The 22,522-nt window shown below is 49.4% G+C and overlaps 1 protein-coding gene across 1 annotated transcript in view; it reads left to right on the top strand.

Moving 5' to 3' along the window:
* Window positions 1–168: 168 nt before the first annotated feature.
* Window positions 169–22,522, top strand: part of LOC119111557 (uncharacterized) — a 43,789-nt gene continuing 21,435 nt past the window's right edge. The window contains exons 1-5 of the mRNA XM_037235367.1: window positions 169–177; window positions 1,761–1,875; window positions 2,164–2,227; window positions 2,388–2,483; window positions 21,180–21,337. Of these exons, the coding sequence (XP_037091262.1) occupies window positions 169–177; window positions 1,761–1,875; window positions 2,164–2,227; window positions 2,388–2,483; window positions 21,180–21,337 (442 nt within the window). The remainder of the gene's footprint in view (window positions 178–1,760; window positions 1,876–2,163; window positions 2,228–2,387; window positions 2,484–21,179; window positions 21,338–22,522) is intronic.

Genomic DNA, 22,522 nt, shown 5'->3' on the forward strand with positions numbered 1-22,522 from the left:
GGTCCACTACAGGGCCGTTGCTATCGTCCCTTCACACGGGGCGCGTTCGGTCTACACAGTGCTAGGCACCGACCGCGACGCCTGAAGCCGGCAGCGCTTCGTTCGTATGAAGCACGCAGCACAGCACGCAGGCGCCGATACCTGAGCCCTTCAGGTGGGCGTCAAATCATGTACACTGTCAGCTGAAGGTGTGCTGCAGCCTTTAACAGTTCACCTAGCACTTTCCAACTTTCTGTTTCTTTGCCCTATTGCAGAGGTAAATAGAGGCGAACACGCCACGCAGCCTTTGCGCCTTTTCCAGTCATTTGGTATTGCGCGATAAATGCCAGATTTGAGATGAAACCTGGAACTATCAGTGCTATGTACGGACTGGTTCTGGCTCATCTGCCATTTGGAATATTGTCCAGGTTGCTGGTAGTGAGCTGCATGGGAGTAACGCTAAATATCCTTTGGTTGAACGCTCCATATTCTCTTACGAAATGGAATGAGGAAGGATCGCTCCCTCTTCCCGAGACATTTTCTGTCCCATACGCAGCTTGAAGAGCTTCATTGCATTTCTAATCTGCTGCCTCCCATAAAGGACACTCGAATATACACCGTGATATTCTCGTGTAAAGTCGTCTCGTATGGCGGGCGTGCCCAAAGCATGAATACAAAGTGATAATTATCCCAGAATGCGTGGAACTTTGAGAGCACGATGAACAAAACAGAGAGTTCCAACCAAAAATAGGCCAGGGTCGGTAACGACTGGCTTACTCTGCTTTACCCCACGTGACAGCATCGCGAGGCTTTTGTCAGGAACACCGGTCACCGGCCACCAAGTTAAGTGTTGAAAGTTAAAACTGTTTCATCAGACCCACACGGAGTAAGACTAAAGCGGCTCGCTTTTCTTCGAAAATTCTACTTAATTTTTGCTTAATTTCAGAAAATTAGGAAGCCGATTTTCTAAAACAAGTGCTGCAGCTTTATGACCAATCAAAACATGGCTAAGCTATTGACCAAAGGTAAATTGTGGGGGATCTCTCCGCTGGCAAAAACCACGTCCAAGCTCTTGTTCCTGTAAGGCGACAATGTAGACGTAATGCCGTCGCGGAAAATAAACAACAAATGCGACATATAGCACATTGTCTCTGCTTTTCGAGCTGATTCATAACCTAAGTAAACGACGGAGCCAGAGACGCCATTAAGATATGAAAGTTGGAGGGGGCAGGCAATCTGGGGAACAAGCATTGCAAACAGAGTAAACCAGTCACTGTCGTGTGGGGACACACGAGTGCCATTGCGCTACGGTTTCACCTCCCTTCTCCTGAACGTGTCATTAGCGAAGAAAAAACACAAAAATAGCAAACTATAAAATCGACGCCACAAAAACCTCAGAACACAATATATGGACTGCTTCTCTTCGCGAGGTCCTTGCGTGCGAGTGCGAAAACGCCGGTTTCGGCAGATCCAATTTACCTCTGCGTGCGGTGGCCGGTCGGGGCCGCACTCCTACGACGTCTGTGATTTCCGTCCATGCCGGCTCGTTACGACCTGATTACTCATCACGAGCTGGAGCCACGCCTGCTGTGTTGCGGCGCGCGCTGAAGAGCGCTGATCACCGGCCGACGGCGTCGGATGGCGTGCGCCAGCGACTGCCACTCAATTACCGGTGCCGCGGCCGCCGCCGGCCGGCGAGACGGGCCGCACCGGCGCCGAATCACGCGGCCGGTCCGAGCGCGCCGTGTCGACCTGCGACCACGCGCCGCGGGTGACCGCAGTCAGCAGCGGCAGCGGCGTCGCACGACCCGCAGCCCGACAGCGCCCGACGGCTGGCCATGCTGCTGCGACAGGCTCGGCTGCTGTGCGGCCACCTCCGAGCGCGGCCCTCTGCCGGTGAGTACCGCGCACCATCTGGCGTTCTGCAGGTGAGTACCGCACGCCGTCTGGTGTTCTGCCCGTGAGTACCGCACGCCGTCTGGTGTTCTGCCGGTGAGTACCGCGCGTCGTCTGGTGTTCTGCCGGTGAGTACCGCGCGCCGTCTGGTGTTCTGCAGGTGAGTACCGCGCGCCGTCTGGTGTTCGGCAGGTGAGTACCGCGCGCCGTCTGGTGTTCTGCAGGTGAGTACCGCGCACCGTCTGGTGCTCTGCCGGTGAGTACCGCACGCCGTCTGGTGTTCTGCAGGTGAGTACCGCGCGCCGTCTGGTGTTCTGCAGGTGAGTACCGCGCGCCGTCTGGTGCTGGGCAGGTGAGCAGCGCACGCCGGCTGGTGCTCTGCAGGTGAGTACGCGCAGACGTCTGGTGTTCTGCAGGTGAGTACCGCGCGACGTCTGGTGTTCTGCAGGTGAGTACCGCGCGCCGTCTGGTGTTCTGCAGGTGAGTACCGCGCGCCGTCTGGTGTTCTGCAGGTGGGTACCGCGCGCCGTCTGGTGTTCTGCCGATGAGTACCGCACGACGTCTGGTGTTCTGCAGGTGAGTACCGCGCGCCGTCTGGTGTTCTGCAGGTGAGTACTGCACGCCGTCTGGTGCTCGGCAGGTGAGCACCGCACGCCGTCTGGTGTTATGCAGGTGAGTACCGCGCGCCGTCTGGTGTTCTGCAGGTGAGCACCGCACGCCGGCTGCTGGTCCGTTCTGGGACGAGAGCCTGCCGATCCCACCTATGACGGGCCAGGTACGCTTGCAAGGCTGCTTGGACATTTTTATAAAAAAGAGGTGCTTGGCGGAGGAGAAAAACCGACGCGCTCATGTGCCAGAAGCGCCAAAGGTGCTATAAGAACTTCATGATTCATAGGTTACCACGCATCTTCGTAGTGCACCTAAAACGGTTCTTACTGCAGCTGCATCAGAATAGAGATTGTTGGCTTCCCCGCCAGGACCTGTCACCATACTCTGCTGTAACAGGAGACTGGAGGTACAACCTTTACGGCGTGGCATATCATCCTGGCCTGGCGCACTCGGGCCGCCTCACAGTCCATAGAAGGCACCCACATTTTTGAGTCTGATATGAGCACTGAACTCCAGAGTCCAGCCCATTCACATGCACCGCGCCAACAGCTGCGAATCGTACATGTCGTGTTTCGAGCTGCCAAGACACTGACCTGACGCCGACCTAAACGCCAGTACTTGAACGGGATCCACGGGAAGAGGGCTATACCACCTTTAGTTCCGCCGGGAATCGCTGTGGTAATATTCAATTCTTCCCATATCTCAGGGGCTAGTACACTGACTTGGGCATATAACCGATGCTTTCTCTATCGTGTCGTTTAACCAATACCTCTAATAACCAATTCCTAAGGTCGATAACTCAGCCCAAGAACTCCGAACTCAAGATGTATACATAGTATCTTCCAAATCTCATTCCCTTACCCATGAATCTCAGCCATCCCATTTACCAGCCGCATGTCTCCTCGGACCTCGGCCACTTTGTTTCGTGGCCATGTCGTGAGCCCTTTTGCGATTTTTAGCTCATCTAGCATACTTGATGCTGCAGATATTTCAAGAAAAAAGACTACGTTCATGTGAAGGTTTAGTATGTAGACATTCTTATTAATATAAGTGAGCAAATATGTTCAAGATCACATACATGCCTACACTTACAAGGTTTGTGAGTGCGTCCCACATAAGACGCATGTAGTTTTGATCATGAGCGATGTTATTTTGAACGCTTGAATTCTGTGCGGTATTTCAGCGATGGGACAATTTGTAGATCAGGTGATGGGCGTTCGTATCTTATTAATGCTGCCTCGTATACCCATCACAACTTCTGAAGATATCATGTACAATGCTGCTATTTTGCAACAGCACCTCAAAGTCGTAGTGGACGCCGCACGTGTCCACAAACGGTGCTGCTGCGAGGCCGCTCCAGGAGGCCGCGGGAGGCAACGACTTTGAGTAGTTGTTGGGTTTCTCCCAGCGGACTATCGTTCGACTCGAGCTGAAGCGTGAATTGGCTCACAAGCCAATCGTTTTTGAGTGAGCCGAGAGCTGAGTCGGCCCGTTAGGAAAAATGCCGCTTTGACCGAAGTGAGTCAAAAGGTTCAAATTAAAAGTGTAGTATGGGGAAGCACAGCATGCCCTTGAACAAATTAACAGACCTTTTCAGGGTGGTTAAATGGAGCATGGAGCATCAGGTACGACGATTTTGTAAAATCAGAACATATTTTGTTATTGCAATTGTTATGCAGTAAGCGCAATGTTGTTGATCCTGATCTAAAGTTTGCCAAACCTGAACCAGGAACCAGAGGATATTACAAGGTACAGACATCATGAATTTATATATATATATTGCGCTAAAATCAGTTACAGATTGTCCACTACGCATAAAATCCGAAGACTGTTAACATTTTGCATTGCCAATTGCCACAACAACGAACTCTTTCATACCTGACCCCTCATCCACCCTTTGAACTGCTGGAAGCATGCTATAGCCGAGGCTATATGAAATAAGCAACAATAGCGGGATAATCGTCTCGTCTCATGTGCGGATTGAGTGTCGTGGAATATGACTTCCTGGTATTACATCAATAGCCATTTCCAATTTTAAAATAGGTAAATAATTCCATTTTTAACTACATTTAGGGTGCAAAGCATCGAGCTAAAATGCCCTAGAACTAAGGGCACCGTGCGGTGAGTGGGAACCCTACCCTTTTGTCTTTGATTCCCGGCCCCTGCCAGTCCTCATCGTTTCCCCATCCCTCATCACCTCTCAATTCTCATCAGTCCTGACCAGTCGCCATCTTTGAATTGAACCACATACCCGGTACCTTAGTATCAACCAACCTTGCAAGAAGTCCAGTCCGATGTCGAATCGCTGACATGACATCGCCGGCGTCATGGTCCGTGCTGGCTAGTGCAGATGTGGCTACGTGCGTGCGAGTTCACTTGGCTGGCACTTGGCAGGTGCAGACTGCCAGCTATCAGATTTAGTGCAGGCTGGTCTACGTTGCGTGTTTCATAACTAATGGGTCTGGGTCATAGGTGCCAAGAGGAATGTACTAGTCGAGAGCTCAGAGTTGAGAGAGCTGTTGGTGACAGATTACAGGAAAGCCATGGTTTACTGTACAACCTTTGCTAGGCTCAAATTTAAACTTGCTACTAGGCCATTTGAACTAATTTGTGGTATCATGATATATGCCTATACATACATATGCAGATATATACTTATATATATATATATATATATATATATATATATGCGTGTTATATGGCTCACAAATCAATCTGCTTCTTTTGTTTCGCAAGCCGAGTAAGTCATGAGCCAAATGATTTATTGCAAGCGATAATTCTGAGCTAACCTGGATCAAAAAATTTAAAACAGCCATGAGTCATGAGCTCAATCAGATCTCAAAACCTGTGAGCCGCTCCTGAGCAGGCGCAATAAATTTGAATTGAACACAAGTCTGCCTCCCAGCAGTACAAGCCACTGGGGGTCAACAAGCTAATTCGTCGAATGGTGTGATGGCAGTGCTCCAGACCTTTGGAATCTTCATTGTCTCGTCCTTCCGCTTATCAAAGCATGTTGTGCAGAAAGAGACGGTTCCAGAGAGGGAGGGGGGGGGGGGCGAGAGGCTCTGCCCCTTAGGCCACTCATGAGATTTTAGTACCCCAAACAGGCACCAAAATCTCATGGCAAAGAAGCAGTGAAACCCTTACTTTGGGACAACATATATTTCATTTGCAGGCGGCACCAAAGTTCGAGGCACAGCAAAGGGCCTCAAATCTTTATTTTCGAGAGACGCAGAATTCCGGTGGCACCACGATGTCCGTGCTGTGTCCATTTGACGATATTCTGGATCGGCCCATTTGACGAAGAAGCACCAAAGACATCATTTCTTGGCACTACGTACTTTATTTCATCAGGCACCCGATTCCAGAGGGCACCACAAAGGGACCTAAACTTTCGTCCTCGAAAGGCACCAAACTCCAGGGGCACAACAATGCTGTGCCTCCCACCCTGAAGATATTCCGGCTTGGCCCCTTCTTCAACGTTCAGCGACATGCCACCAAAAATTTTCACATCACATCATCACAACCTTTCTCTTCCAGAGGCGATGAGCTCCAGAAGATATCACAAAACGTCCCAAAAACCTTCATTTTCAGAATTAACAAATTCCAGGGAAAGTCGCGATTTTCAAACCGGTCTTTTAATGAAATCGTCGATAGTCCCCCTCGGCGTGGTGGCGCTAAATTCTTTACTTCGGGGAACCAAAACATTTGTTTTAGAGACATCGAGTCTAAGCGGGCCGTTCAAAGGGCCCCGACACATTCATTTTCAAGGGGCACCACAATTGCTTTCCCTCTACACTGACGAAATCCTGGGTGAAACTCTTTGGCGAAGCGGTGACAAAACCCTCATCTCAGGGTATCATAACCTTTAGTTTCAGGATATCCTGAACCTCAGGGGCTACTACAAAGGGTCCTGATACGTTCATTTGCAGGTGAAGCAACGAATTACAAGTTTGGAGCTTCGTAACAGTGAATATTTGAACAGCATATCACTGGGGAGGGGATTTGGACCAGTCGAACTCCGGTAAACATGAAAACAAAATATGTGCATTTCGCTGACTGCTGACGTTCCGACAGTTTCACACATGATTCGTTTTCCCTTCTTTCAGCTAGTTAGCGCTAAATCCTATTTGTTAAAAAGGGTTAAGACTCCGGACTGCAAAACGAGATCAGCTACACTATGAAAGTGCACAGTATTTCAGTTCTGGCTCTTTATTAAAACAAGGTTTGTATACAATGTAATTTTAGAAAATGATATGAGACCTTCGGAGATGCGCGTCCGTTTGCATGTCTATCTGTTTGTCATTGTCTGCTTGGTGACCCTTATGTAGGTTAACAGATGGCAGTAAGAGCTTGAGATTTTCACAGCATGCATGTAAGAGCGTGCGAGGGACACATCCGTGCTGACGACCCGGCTCGGGCATTGATGAGCATCTTGCGCTGGGCAGAAGGTCCGTTTTTAAGAACATGGGGCTACCGTTAACCCCATGCGTGGTTGAAACAGGTTGAGTGGCATTCAAGTCGCAGAAAAAAAATCGGCATGTATGCAAGCAACGATGAATCTTGAGTTCACCATTTGTAGTGGCAGGACGCATAATTTTCATAAAAGCACCAGTGCACGAAATGTGGGGTAGCAGATCGAGGAAGATCGTAGGGATTATGTGTGAGGACAACTGGTTTAGCCATTTGACGCTATCGGGGACATCGCAGCAGTCAGTATGCCACAAACTGCGAATTGTGAACAGACTGGAGCTGTGCAACATCGAAGCAATGTGTCAGTTGTAGGAAAGTCAGAATTACAATAACAGAGATAGAGGGAACATGATTGACTTTAAACTTAAGTCATGCAAAAGAATCATGGAGCAAGAAGAAAGTCGTTCATTTGGAGTCATTTGTAAATATCAGGAAGGTAGGATTGCGTTGTCCTATGCCGTTGACACGTAAGTGCGCAAGGGAGGTTTAAAACACTCGTTTTGGTGCATGCCTGTGTCCAAAAACATCCAAACACCAGAAAATGATCCGCATCTGACGTTTATGGACAAATGGATCCTGGCACGGCGATGGTTCGTGCAGGCCGTGATGCTCTGCGCTATAAAAAAGGATTGTTCGACAGCTCACCACACCGTAGCCAAAAAATAATAAGTGCAAGCGTGGAAAGCAAAGAAAGGGGACACATGAAAATCTGCCCCCAACGGCTCCCCGTCCTCCCTCCTCCACCATCCCAGTCACAAAAATAATAGTAAAGTGTCGAGTGGATATCATAAGAGTAGCCTAGCAAGCTCCATCCCAGAATCACAAAGTCTAACATAAGCATTATGACGTCGAATGAAAAGAACCGAGGGACAAGTCGCGTTTGCATCCATACCCCTCGGAGGATTCGTCGTCACCGAACGCAGTTGCTTTACAATTGCTCCGCCAATTAAGCGACACATCCCGCTTGCTAATGCATGACACCTGCGTGATGTCACTCTCGTAATTTTGCGAGCCGTGCATTTTGTATTGACCCGTTAGCTGGCTTCGCCGCATTTTTACGTGGCGGCCCATCTTATCTTGTTCGGGTCGCAGCTGTGCATGAAAGCGAACCAATCCAGCCGTCTCCGTGGCCGACAGCACAGATGCGGGTCTCGTAAGCCAGAGGCACCAGTATGAGTAGCAGGGCGGGCGCACTGTTCCCTGCTGACCTCTCTCATTTCTGACTGAAATCGAAAGGTCAGCGGGCAACTGGCCGACAGGTGGGAACTGCAGCGCGGAGCAGCTGTGCTGCAGCATTGTACGGCAAGTAAAACGCTCTGCCTTCCCGTCTGGCGAAAGTTTAGAGCAAAACTACCCGTTGAACTTCACAGCATGACTTCGGCGGTGGGTTCAGAATACACGCGATAAGCTATGCTTAGCAGGTGCTCTGAGCCCAAAGCAATCCATGCGAGCCGTTCTGAAGAAATCTAGTCGCAAAAATATGACTGTAATACAGCAGGACTGTCACAAGCATGAATAGCGGCTGTTGGTCATGCCAGCATCTCCGTCGATAAAATGCCAGCTGACGCTTGTGGTAGAAACCTTGGACCCATTCAGAATGCACACATCCACCGCGACTCTGATATCTGCCTGAACCATTTTAAAGACCTGGTCGGGCTTGAGCTGGCGTTTCAACAGCACAGAACAACAACAAAATGTCGATCCAAACAGCTCAGTAATCATATCTGTAATATCTTAGTAAAACATACAAATAAAACTATTTTTTAACTTTTCTTCCCATTTTGTCAATTTTTGAGAGCAGAGATTTCAAAGAGACGATAGAGTATTAGGGGTGACGCTCCGCACTGTGGAGGCCCAGCCAAACATTGTTGGGGCCCAGCCCAACACTGAGGGGGCACCACAACAGCATCAACTTTGGGCAGTATACCCCCGTGCAAAAAAATACGAAGTTCCAACCCGTATAACAGTGTTTACAACGGCTGCATGAGTGACGATCCTTTTCCTGATGTAGGTGTATTGGGTGGTTCATGGGGCATGCACAACACATTGGAGCCCTGTGCGTTTGCCTGTGAATGGATGCAGAGCGGCGGATCAGATCTGGCACACGGGGACTTTGAATGGTAAATACGTCATTCATATGCTTATCACTCTTTGTGACGTCACACTACCAAAATTGGAAGCTGCACGTGGCAACTTGACACGTCATTTATAATGGAGCGCGTGCTGATTGATAACGGGACAAACTGGGACAACGTAAACAGAACCTAAAAAAACTATGTGAAGCGAGCTTCATCTTGTTCATGTTCATGCCACATGTTCCAGACGGATATAAGATGGCTTATTTGACGCAATATATGTCATAATTCCTTCAAATAGTTATTGCATATGCAGTCAAAGTACCTTGGTTAAGACGCTTTCAAATTAAGCCACAAAAGAGGAGGATTTTTCCGACCGACAGACAAAATCAACAAAATGCAGGACTTTGCAGTGCTGTAGTAGCTCAAAGCTGTTGAGAAACCTGCTGAAGCGTGCCACGGATATGTATTTTTGCACAACGTGACATGCTTTTAGTCTATTCATTTGTACATATCTACCCCAATTTTTCTGACTGCCGTCGTTTATTCACACGCCTGAAGCAATCATTGTAAACAAATTTAACACTAGGCGGCACATACCCCGGTATCCCTCTTCAATACACCCTTGCACGCAATGCTAAATGTTCTTGATGTCTTGGAATGCTGCGGACGACGCCCTCCGCGATCAACATCATAGGTATGATTTTCGTTAAAACCGTGTAAACAGAACAAACGACGAAGAGGAGCAAGTCCCGTAGCACCATCCCATTTCTGGCTCAACCCGCACTGTCCGAAGACTGAGCGGAGGACCAATGCCTCGAGGGCTTGGGTGCAGGGCCTCGTAGTTTGTTGGCTCTGGAGCGACGGCGTGCCACCGCCTAGACGGGCACACGCCTATGTTCAGTGCCATCTATGGGGCGCGGCCGCCGCCGCCTGGTGTCAGGTAAGGGCAGCCAACGCGGACTGCGCCGCCGTAACTGCCATCTGTCGACGTCACGGATACGTCCGTGCTGAATAAACCAGCCTCTCGTTGGCCGAACGCCCGCGGCTGCTCCGCAGATTGCCGTCGGGAGGCTATCCCTGGGTAGCAATGACCAGACCGCCTCGTCTCCACCAATCACACGGACTGTGGTATGCGAGACTGAAAACGTGTTGGCCAGGTGCACACTCCGACAGCTCGATATCGATGAGCGCGAGTTGACTTCAAGGCAAACTGTTGGAGCCGCGGCCAATCGCAACGCGGGATGTAATCACATGCGCTGCTCAGCAATAGCTGGAAACTTTTTTGGACGTAAACTGTGGTGTCAAAGGCAGTAACAACACCAGCATTGGTTGCAGAAAAAAATATAAGGAGGAATGCCATCTCGGTCTTGCGTTGCAAGGATGCTTATATAATTTGTGAGTGCGTCAGACCGCAAAGCCGGCGCTTCGTATGAAAGCGGAGAAGATGGCCGTGTCACAACCATGATTTAGTCCAAGTCCGGACCTAGTTATGCTCAAAACTGGTCTGAATCAGTATTCACACTCTTCAGAGCCGTGCTGTTCTTCTCGGTAAAAAAGGAATAGGAGGAAAGCTTATGTCAAAATCCCTCCCAACTGCCCTGACCACCTAGCTCTTTCAAATGGCTTGGGACGATGTGGTAGCAGGATTCTGGATCAGACCGACAATCTAAATGCGGGAGTGGGATCAAGATAAATGTATCGGCCCTATCTGGCAGGAGCTCACTCGATTCTGGTGGAGAGAATAGCCTCTGGAATATTTGGCAATTGCTGCAAAGGTGACACTAGGCTACACCACCCGAACGCGTCGAACAAACCCCCGCGATTGCCTTGCCCACATCACCTGGAGCCAATAACAGCGCACACTCAAAGGACGGAGGTCATTAGGTCATTTGAGCTTACCTGTGTGATATCAGCTGGATTTTAACTGGCCGTTTTACCAGGAAATGGGGTGAGGAGTTCGAGCCATGCTGATGACTGAAATTCTTAATGACCATCTGCCAAAATCGCTCACTCAGACTCCATTTCTGCCAAACTGAAGTTTTTAGAAATAAAAGACATTGCTAAAAAGCATATCATAGTCCCTTTTGCATAAAGTGTCTACTTAACGCTCACAAACTGTGTTTAACTCACCATTCATCTTTCTTTAACCAACTGCAGAGAATCGAGAGCAGCACGCCATTTCGAAAATATCGTGACAGGGGAGTGATCCGTACATGCACTTAAGCTCGGATCAGGCCACATCTGTGGAATTAATTGGTTACAAATTGTTTCCGCAGCTTGAGTGTTCAAAGAAATAAATCAATGAATTTTAAAACGTTAAGTGATAAGAAAATACCAATAAAAGTTTATGATGCATACTTGCATAACGAATCACACACAACCAAAAGATACAGAAGATGCAACAAAAGATACAACAATGCAAAAACCAAATGTTAATTTATGCAAACAATAGCAAAAAATAAACACAAATTGCAAGCAAAACATTCAAATGACTGGACTGGAAATCAACCAAATATTAACAAATTTTCAAAAACAATAGCTTAACCTAAACGAATGCTTTAAGCATTAGCAATTTCAAATGTAATTATCAAGCGATACGATCGCGTGTTCATGGCATTGTAGATAGCATGATCTATTGCACCATTTGCAACAGCGCTGACCTATGGAGCGACAAGCCCAGCCAGCAACAAATTACAGCACAGGGCTGATAAATTTCGACCATGTGCAGTCCCTTAGACGCGCTTAAATAACGTCTTTTAGTGAATGAATGAGCTTATGAGCGAATGAATGCTCGGAGTAGTACTCAGCGGCATCCATTTGTTAAATTTACCAATGACCGCTTTCAGCGATCTTTTGTATTACGTGATCCGTGCCAAACACTGTCCCTGCTCTGCTTGCAACGCTTTTTGTTTTGCTGGTTTCCAGTTCTCAGTGAAGTATGCAGTGACTTGCACCTCTCGTTTTCTGGTGCTAGCGTGTGATTTATTGTTTCGCAGGGACAGTGGGAGAAGCACTCCTGGTCGCCTGTCAGCCTGTACTCAGATGGGGCTCAGTTTATCCCCCCGCCGGAGGAGTTTTCCAGGATAACTTCCATAAAATGCAGCGAAGCCACGCTAAATTAAAAAAATCTGTGCATAGTTAAATGGCCAGTCGTTTAGAATAAACAATTAGATGTACCTTGTGAGGTCACTGCTGTTTTGTAGGTCAAAGCAGGCCATGGATGCCAGTGATGACGATGCTCTAGGAATCATTCATTCTAATGCGGTAACGGAGAGTTAGATAAATTCATACAACTTTGAAATGCTTTTTAAGACAATTAGGCAGCTAAATTCGGAGTACTGTTAGTTAAGTTAAACTTCGATCAGGCTTGTAGGTCAGATCATGGTCAAAACAAAACCGATTCATTACCGGCAAGACTCTGTGGGTAGTTTTTGACGCTCCTTTCAATGCCTTGATCTTGGTTTCCGCTTTTTCAAGTTTGTTGCATCTTTAACAAAAGTATGTTTTTTTGTAAATGTCTTTTATTTATTTCTACATCCTAACAATGCATTTTCACTTTATGTGAATAGCTGAAATTCGTGTGACAACACAGAAAAAAATACAAAAATAATTATTCCCAACTTCACACGTTCAGCAAATTTGTTCCACCATCTGCCATGCAGGTCTAATAACAGCAAAAAACGCAGGGTACGCAAAATCAGTATACAAAGGAGCGCCCATTACATCGTGGCATTCCTCACTCGGCTACGGGCACACAACTATGCGAAACAGACGAGACAAGCAGACGAGGAACAGTTCGCGAGAGTTCGACACGGCCGTGTGACCCAGTGCGGCTGCACACGGCTGGACGGGAGCAGGGCCGCGAGAGCAACGGCGGCAGGGGGGGGGGGGGGGGGGAGGGCGGCAGCAGTGAGCGATTCCGCCCTTGTGAGTTTAAGACATCTTGTGTTGTCAAGACACCTCTGCGAATGTAAATTGCCTGGAGCTGCTTAGGTTTTCAAATAATTTCTCGAAATGCTCGCTGAGTTCCGATAAAATTTCATCATCCCGATATAGTTGACGATGACCTACATTTAGACATGGCGTCAGTTTACTTGAGAATGTGTCTTGTTTCCAATTGAAAAAGTAACTAGAGAAACCCTTTTCGCCCTTTCCATACCAGTGAACACGGGAGAGAATTATCCGTATTTCAGTTGCGGTAGCCCTAGAATGCTGTATCTCAGACTGATTAAAGAAAATGCCCTCAATCAATGTCTTCCTAGGATGACTTTGGCAGTGACTTCAGCAGTTGCAGATCTTTTGGGATGAGCTTTGTTTTCTGACTTTTCTTTCTTATTGAATATGACACCGCTTTTAATCTTTGTTCATTAATGGCATTTCTAGAAAAAAGGTCGTCACTTATCGTCATTTGGATGCTTTTTCAAGATTCCACACCGTCTACCTATGACTCACGATATACCAGATAAACGTAAGGATGAACTGTCTCTCGAATGACTGTTTTAGCCAGATCTAGATCGTTTGTATCTTTGAGCAACAATAAACTTAATTTTGAAAGACCATTTTCTTTTGTATTTATGTTGAAATCAAGCTGTAACGTGATTCGTAAATCGACTGATTTATAAGCGCGGATTATATGATATGACAAAGTTTCATTTAACATCGATTCAGGAGTAAAGAAGAAGTCAAGCTTTGCACATTTCACTGAGTTAATTTCTTCCAGAGCACCACTTTTACCATTATTCCTTATTCTCCAGACATCACGGTGATTCAAATTACCACACTTTTGAGTAACGAAGCTACGGCCTCTCAGCATTCTGTCTCTGGATGTGTATATACATGTGTCTATTTCTGGGTTAATGGTTGAGTTTCAGTCACCACAAAATATTACATTGTCGTGATTGTCACAATCAGCTAACTTAAAACTTCTCAAAGTAATGCGGGGTCATCGCGATCGGGGAAACCGTACACACATTTATTTTTAAAGTTAATCGCCATTGACTTCCAGATTAAAAAAGTTTGCACTTCCTTTTCTGGTTGTAATTATCTCAAATACTCTACATCCAGTCTTATTCCAGTTAACGATCCCGACGCCGCCCAACGTAGAGCTAAGTGGCGATAACCATGCTCGCCCCCCCCCCCCCCCCTACTGATTCCGAAAAGTATGCCCATTACCTGGGGCTCCATGCACCCTCTGCAGGCAAATTTTATCCGTCTGTTCACTTCTGGGGAAACCAAATCCATCTTTTGCCTTCGAAAAGGTATTCAAGCATCTCGCGTTAAGTTGGACAAATTCTAGGTCACAAAATTTAGTGATTATTTGATGCATCTCTAAAAAATCAACAAGACATGGCATTCTCTGACTGTCGACAGTGATGACTCTTAATTTGTATCTAAATGGTCGTCTATGTCGCCACAAATTTTAACGTTATTTTTACAAGTAGGGAGGGAATTAGGAAATACTACACCACCACCTGTCGGAGTGACAGCTCCGGCTGCCGCAGTCTGGCCGGGCGGCAGGCCTCCCGCAGCACCGCCTTCGACGCCACCGTCAGCAGCGCTGACCCTGACACCGCCGCCGCCGACGTCGCTCTAGAAGCTGCCACCAGCAGCGCCGACCCTGACACCGTCCGCCGCCGACGTCGCTCTAGAAGCTGCCGTCAGCAGCACCGACCCTGACGCAGACACCTGCCGCCGCCGACGTCGCTCTAGAAGCTGCCGTCAGCAGCGCCGATCCTGACGCAGACACTGCCGACGCCGACGTCGCTCTAGAAGCTGCCGTCAGCAGCGCCGGCCCTGACACCGCCGCCGCCGACGTCGCTCTAAGAGGTTGCCACCAGCAGCGTCGACCCAGACACCGACGCCGCCAACGTCGCTCTAGAAGCTGCCACCAGCAGCGCCGACCCTGACACCGCCGCCGCCGACGTCGCTCTAGAAGCTGACGTCAGCAGCGCCGACCCTGACACCGCCGCCGCCGACGTCGCTCTAGAGGTTGCCACCAGCAGTGCCGACCCTGACACCACCGCCGCCGACGTCGCTCTGGAGGTTGCCACCAGCAGCGCCGACCCTGATACCGCCGCCGACAACGTCGCTCTAGAAGCTGCCGTCAGCAGCGCCGACCCTGACATCGTCGCCGCCGACGTCGCTCTAGAGGTTGCCACCAGCAGCACCGACCCGGACACCGCCGCCGCCAATGTCGCTCTAGAAGCTGCCACCAGCAGCGCCGACCCAGACACCGCCGCCGCCGACATCGCTCTAGAACCTGCCACCAGCAGTGCCGACCCAGACCCCGCGGCCCGAGGCACCGACCCCGATGCCTTGATCTTAGGGACGTCAACAGGACTTTTATCCTGGCTTCATAGAGATGAGAAGAGGTTACTGACCTGGCACGACCCCGTCCAACCTTATCCTTTTTCAGAACATGCCGGGCCGCGTAGTGCTTGACGTCGACTTCAAAATAAACTTTCAAAGTAATCTCGAAAGTGTTTGGTAAACATGACGCTCTGGAGGAGGTCATGAGGTATAAAGCCATTGTTATGGACGCCAGTGACCTTTTGCTTACAAAAGGCATATAGATTAAGACTGATTGAGTGAGAAGGCTTAAGGGCCTTCCGACACCGAACGAAGATTGACACTTTTTGACGTCATTTTCACCCGAAGGGCATGACATATGGACTTCAAAATTTTCCCAAGCTGAGTTCACGTAGAACCCTACCTATCCGGTGAACTCGGTATCTTTAGCATTCTTAATTTAATGGATTTCACGGGTTCAAATTGTCTCTCCATCGGTCCCCCTCAAACACATTGCATTTGACCGACCTTCCAGACGCATGTAAACGGGCAATGGTTTGAAAAAGGAGCAGCAGCTCCGCCGATTAGGGCGTGTTTTGACCCAGCTTATTTGGAGCACGATGTGAAATTAATAGAAGACAAACAGATCTTTGTCAATGTAATTCCCTACGATAATTGTGACTGTGGCTGACAAATGCCTTTCCTTCCGTGAAGTTACCGCCAACGATGCACTTTCGTATATGTTTATCTTACCATTATTTAATGGCACATACATTGTATCACTGCAGGTGACATGCTATTTGGCGTCCACAATCTTCACTGATTCCCTCAGTTCTATTGCATCCATTGCGGGCGTACATACATCTGACACATATCTAGCACTGCTGATTGCAAGAAAACTCGCTGCGTCGAGAGAAAATGAAGCCGCATAATGCTGGCCTGGTTCCCGAGCCACGTGGGACAGGCTGGCAACGAGCCGGCAGACCAGGCGGCCAAGTCTGTCACGCTTCTTGCAGCTAACAGTTTGCTGCGAATCCCCTCAAACGACCGTACTGGCAGGGAGTGCTCCACATCTACATGGGGTTTTGAACTGAAATAGCTATTCTGAGACCTTTCGGTACTGTTAGCGATCCTGCCCTTATGAAGACCTAAGCCCCTCTGGTTTCTGAGCTACACGCCCACGGAAGTGGTGAGTGTATTTCGAGAAGAGCATTTCAAAGTCACCTTGGCGTTCATGGCATCATAATAACGCCATTTAAATCCTGCCATTCCATAAGCCATGCGGCAAACAAGGCCAACAAAAAAATAATTGTCGTGACGTCTCTATCCAGCGTTCGTAGGCCCGATTTTCAGATATAACGGCAGCCAATTGGCCCTCAGTCAATGTGTGCACGGTGCGATGGCGTAATGATGACGTGACGTGATCAAACCATGGCGCATTGAGGAGCATGTCTATTGGACAGATAATTATGCTGTCTGCAGCAGACTTTTCTACTTAAAAAGCATACCAATAGTATACAAGTGAGCTTGTATCATCATATCTGATGCTTCAATATCTTAAAATGCAAAATATTCCCTTTAAAAGCGAATGAGTATATGGCTGCCAATAGCATGCCAGGTGAAGCAAAGAACGCCCTTTGAAAAAGCTGGAAACTATCAAACCATCTATAGGTGTCTGGGCATCATTATTTCTAAAATCGCGTAAAGGAGAGGTAACACTAAAACGCCTGCGCATTGACCATACTTACGTCACGCACAAACTTCAATCAAACAACGCTCAATGATTTCCCTCATGCGCAAGATGCGGGGAAATGCTGTCAGCTATTTCTTGGTCAACTGTTGGCAGCTGTCTGCCGAGAAGAAGAAATTCTGCATCTTGAACTAGGACCACATCAAGTGCTAAAATTTCTGGGAACTACCGGTCTGCATGTCATATGCTTACCTAGTTAGCAGCATAACGCGCAGCAAGCAGTGGATGCGAGCGCGAAATGGCCTCGTAGCCGATACACTCGTTAAACCTCGAAACACCACCATGCTGAAATTAAACATAACCAACCAGACAAAGCGATATTCTGCCAACGGGCCAAGGCGTTTTGTGCGAACGCATAGCCAAAAGGTAGGCGAGCTCGCGCCGAGTAGGCGGAGGCGCCAACTGTAGAGTGGTTTTAGGCATCGGCACCCCTGCACACATAATAACCCAAGGAACTTTGACGGGAGAGATAAGCCCGACGGTCAGCAACGGGGCGGTGGACAATTTTGCCTGCTCATGATACGTGGAACATTTTTGCCCCTATCTGGCCCTATACACCATCATATCTTTCTCCTAGTGTACAACACTGTTCCTGTACTCCTGGTACTTTCCTGGTGGACATCTGACCACAGAAGTTATAAAAGCGAACGAAGCCCTATAAAAAACGAACGGTTTCTCTCTACTGGTGTACCATTGTCCACTCATACCATCTATACCATTCCGGAGCCAGAATGCCCAGTCTCCTGAAGTTATTCATTCATGCTTCTCAGGATCGCCTGGACCGGGTAGCCAAATTTCACAACTGGGAAGGCATTTCGGGCGACCAGGGAGACATTCTCCTTTATATTAACTAGGTTAGCTAACGCAGTTAACATGTTGACATGGTCTACGTTCTAACATGTTCCAGCAGTTAACATGCTGAAATATGGCCGCCTCGGGGCCGGCTGATGGCGGACCGCCAATCAGCTGGCGGCGGAAGCCGGACCGTGGCCGGGCTGCACTACCGGCGCAGGGACAGACTTCTGCTCGGCGCCGGGAGGAATCGGACTCAATCCCGGAATCAATCGCGCTTTCGTTCAGTCGGTGTGGAAAGGATTGGCTTATCATTTTTGGTGAGCTGATGCGCCAGGTTCAGATCAGTCGAAGCATCATTGAATCGACATCGAGGCAATGACTGCAAAAGGAAGCGTAAAAAGGATGAAAGCTTATATGAGGACGAAATGGAACGCAGACGTAATACCTGTTTCGATATTAACATAAACATCATAACGCTTTCATGCAGCCAATAGAGCATGTGTTCAAAACAGCTGCCACCGGAATCACCTTCTTCAAAATCGATTATGAAATTAAAACATTTTTATCCAGTCAGGATCGAAGTCGATCCCGGCTTCTCCTGTGCCGTTGTTCGGAGTCAAAGTCGGCATAAACCCAGGAGCCATGGGTCGAAAATGGAATTGATTTCGTAGAACCAGGATCAAGCACAAGTTTACTGACAAATGACATCGAAGCAGCATCGGGGTCGGGGCCGCGTGACCAGCCACAGGTGCCAGGGCAGGATCAGAAGAGGCGGCCGGCTCCCGCGCCGCGTAACAAGCCACAGGTGCCGGACAGGATCAGAAGAGGCGGCCGGCTCCCGCGCTGCGTGACAAGCCCACAGGTGCCGGACAGGATCAGAAGAGGTGGCCGGCTCCCGCGCCGCGTGACAAGCCCGCATGTGCCAGGCAGGATCAGAAGAGGTGGCCGGCTCCCGCGCCGCGTGACAAGCCCACAGGTGCCGGACAGGATCAGAAGAGGTGGCCGGCTCCCGCGCCGCGTGACAAGCCCGCAGGTGCCAGGCAGGATCAGAAGAGGTGGCCGGCTCCCGCGCCGCGTGACAAGCCCGCAGGTGCCAGGCAGGATCAGAAGAGGTGGCCGGCTCCCGCGCCGCGTGACTAGTCCACAGGTGCCGGACAGGATCAGAGGAGGTGGCCGGCTCCCCCACCGCGTGGCCGATCGACAGCCTACCGGTGACCGGTCGATGGACGGCGGCGCCCGCGCGGTCAGCTCGCCTCCCTGGCGCGCGGCGGTTCGTGCTCACTTGTCGTGTAATGGCCAGCCGGCGCCGGCGCCACGCCACCGCCACTGCCGCCGCCGCCGCGTAACCAGGAGATGCCGCCCGGTAAACAGGCCGCTCCGGTCGATTACTCTGCGCCGGACGCGGTGAGCGATTAGGCAGGGGCAGCCATCCGTCCGCGGCCGGCGCCGACGGCCGACGCCGCGTGACGTGCCGCCACGGGGTCACGAAGGTCACCAGTCTGGTGACGTTGGGCGAAGGGGCCAGCGGGCTTTGGGACGCCTTCAAGTGTCACTGAAGCCGCAGCAAGAGCTATTTTCAGCTGTCGTTTTAATCATTTGCAACATAACGGATGCCGTCTGTATGTGTTCACAGACACGCCTCAGGGATAAAACGATTGATCGTGAGTGTCATCATTGGAATCAGCGGTAGCCGCAGCTTCATACATTTTATTTTCGTTTTGAACGTGATTGAAACTCATCATCATATAAGCGGAGATAAAATGTCGGTAACATCCTAGACAAACTGCTTTAATTCCTTCCGAATTTCTGAAAAGGAACTTGGTCAGCTGGTAGAATTTTTAAAAAAAACTATGCTGCATGCTAACACGAAAGCCCACACACCTCTGTCTGTCATGGAACGTCACAACGATTGGCAGTGTGAAAAGTTGTATATTTTGAATTCGGATGTGATTTTTCTGATACGGCTAGTATCGTACGAGCTTTAATGCTTCACCAGTATCTTTTCGCAGCTATGGGTTTCAACATAAGTGGCAACTTATTACCAAAAATGAGCTAAAAAAGTGTTAGGCTTAGCTGGCGTGGACACCTTTTTTGCAGGGACTTATCGAGATGCAATGGATTCATTAGTCTAACTACTGAAGCAATAGAATGGGTATCTAAAGGTTCTAAAATTACTTTGTCGGGAAAATGTTTCAAAATGGGAAATACAAGAAATAAATTAACAATCGTGTGCACGATGGGCAACTTAATGTCTCGAGAGGAGTGAAGACTTTGTGGAGAACAAAACCCATGTGCTGAATGTGTGAATGATAAAGATGGGGAGGGCGATAACATTTTATTACAGGCCTAACAATCATTCATTGCAGCGTTATTTCCCTCCTGACGTTTGGTGCAAAATGGCTACTGCAGTATGAAGTAAAGAAAGTAACCCTGTTTCCAGTTGACCTCGTAGTTTTATCCCATGTGTATGCATTAACTTGCTAAGCAATATTTTGGTCATGAAACCAGTAGAACACGCCTGAAATACTTCATGGACTAGCTACAGCTGATTTACCAATCCAGGCCACAGTCCGGGCGCAATTTCGATTCAAAAGATGACCCAGGGACTCAAGGAATGTTCCTGAGGTCTTTGATGTTTGGACTAAGTTAATTCGAATACAAAAAAAAATCAGAATGTTTTCCACAGAATCATGCTCCTTGTGCCATCAGGCATTTATGTCTCTTAAAGGGATGTAGCGCCCTCTTTGAGATATAAATTTAACTGTGTAGTTTCGCACGCCCGACTTAAAGTTATCTGATCTGGACTGCAAACCACTGTTCTTCACGACACAAAAGTCACGTGTCTCCGGGTTTACAAACAGTGTCCGGATAAGAGCCTTTCCTTTCAGTCAATTACATATCACCAGAAGTGTTGGTCGCTTTGGATCACACAACATGATCACTTCGGATCACAGTTTCGTCGTGAATGGGAAGCAGGTGCAAAAGAGGCATATTTCTTCCCGCGGTTTCTTCTGCTATATCCTCCACTACTCTCATCCCCGACTCTAGAAAGACCGGGTGGCAGAGCAAAGGATCCGCGCATCCGCCCAGCAAATACAACACCCCCGTACTAAAACAACCCGTAAAAGCCAAGTGCGCCTACTCACAACAACCCGTAAACCCGAGTGCGCGTACCCACAACAGACCCCGCTGGCGCGTCCCCCACGACGGCGCGCCAGCCGGCCTGGCTCCCGTCGGTGCCGACACCTGTGGTGGCGTCGGCGCCGACGCGACGCTGGGCCCGTCGGCCGCTCCGCTCCGGCGAGCCGCAGTCGACGCGGCGCCGCGCTGATCGATACCCGCACACTGTTGCTGCGCCCGCCGCGCGTGTCACCTGACCTTCGGCCGGCTGAGGCTGCACGGGCGCGCACCACGGGGCTCCTCTCGTGGGTTCGCGACCGACTGGCCGGGGAGGCGCCCGAGGCACCCGGTGAGTACAGGCCGCGGCCGCCGAGTCCGAGCGACCGCCGAGGCCTCCTACGGACTGGCCGGAGGGGGGGGGGGGGGACGGTGAGTGGGCGTCTGGGTCATAGGTGGTGTCTGGTGATGTCGCGCAGAGATTCAGCGATCGCAGGGTGCTGGTTTGACGCACGCTGTAGCCTCCGTTGCGTCTGAAAGCGTTCGTTCGCTGTTCCACTACTCATTTAAAACATCCATGAGTAGCCATGACTCTTCCACTTGATCGCTGGAAACTTTCTATGCTTAATGGTGGTAAGATTGGTTGAATTTCACTGAGAAACAGGCAGCCCGACAAATACGCATGGTGAAAAGTCACCATGATCTTCTTTCGCTCATGCCGTTCAGCAGCTGTACATCTTACACAGTCTCTTTGAGTGCACGACGATAGAACGTGAGGGATATCGAAAGAATAAATCAAATGCGTGTTTGTGATGCGGCGCCAGAGATGACGGCTCAGTGATGCTTCCAGTTTCATGCGGTCTCTTATGCTTAATCTGGCAGCTAGGTCGATACTGGTTCTTGCACCGACTGCGCACGGGGTGGCGTCTCGTAAACTAAGGCAGTAGGCTTCATTGATCTTGTTACTACGCCCAGCGACGACCTCTCGACGCCCTAGCGGGGATATCCCAACTTCCATAACTAACTGGCAAAGTCGGTCAGTTGCAACCCAAGTGGTAGGATTCGAAAATGTGTTGAGCACAGTCAGTGGGACTCTGTTAGCTCCAGTGCGTGGTTATGGCTAGTTAGTATGGCTGTGGCTATCTTAGTTATGGAGTACAAAAAGCCACGCATGCGCTAGATTACACATGATCTGTTGAAAATTGCAGCTTCGTAGTCTGCTGAGCAAGAGACGCCGTGTAGACCCAAGTGGTGGGATTTAATATGATCTGTCGGTCTTCGTCCGTGTCATAGGTGCTGTGGAATTAAAGGCGGTGGGTTTATAGAGCGTGCTGAGTACATTCAGTGGTACCCTGTGAACCCCAGCGCTGAGATTATACTGAATATACTCCGCACGGCCAGCGGGATCCTGCGTGCGCAAAGGGCTACAGAGGATATATTGAGCCCGATGGCGCTCCGCAGGCCTCAAGGGACGAGTTTATGGAATTTGCTAGCAACGTTTGGCTGGTTTAACACGCGACCGGCTGGCCGGTTGAAT

This window comes from Pollicipes pollicipes, unplaced genomic scaffold (assembly GCF_011947565.3).
Source record: "Pollicipes pollicipes isolate AB1234 unplaced genomic scaffold, Ppol_2.1 Scaffold_7261;HRSCAF=8764_pilon_pilon_pilon, whole genome shotgun sequence".
NCBI lineage: Eukaryota > Metazoa > Arthropoda > Thecostraca > Pollicipedomorpha > Pollicipedidae > Pollicipes > Pollicipes pollicipes.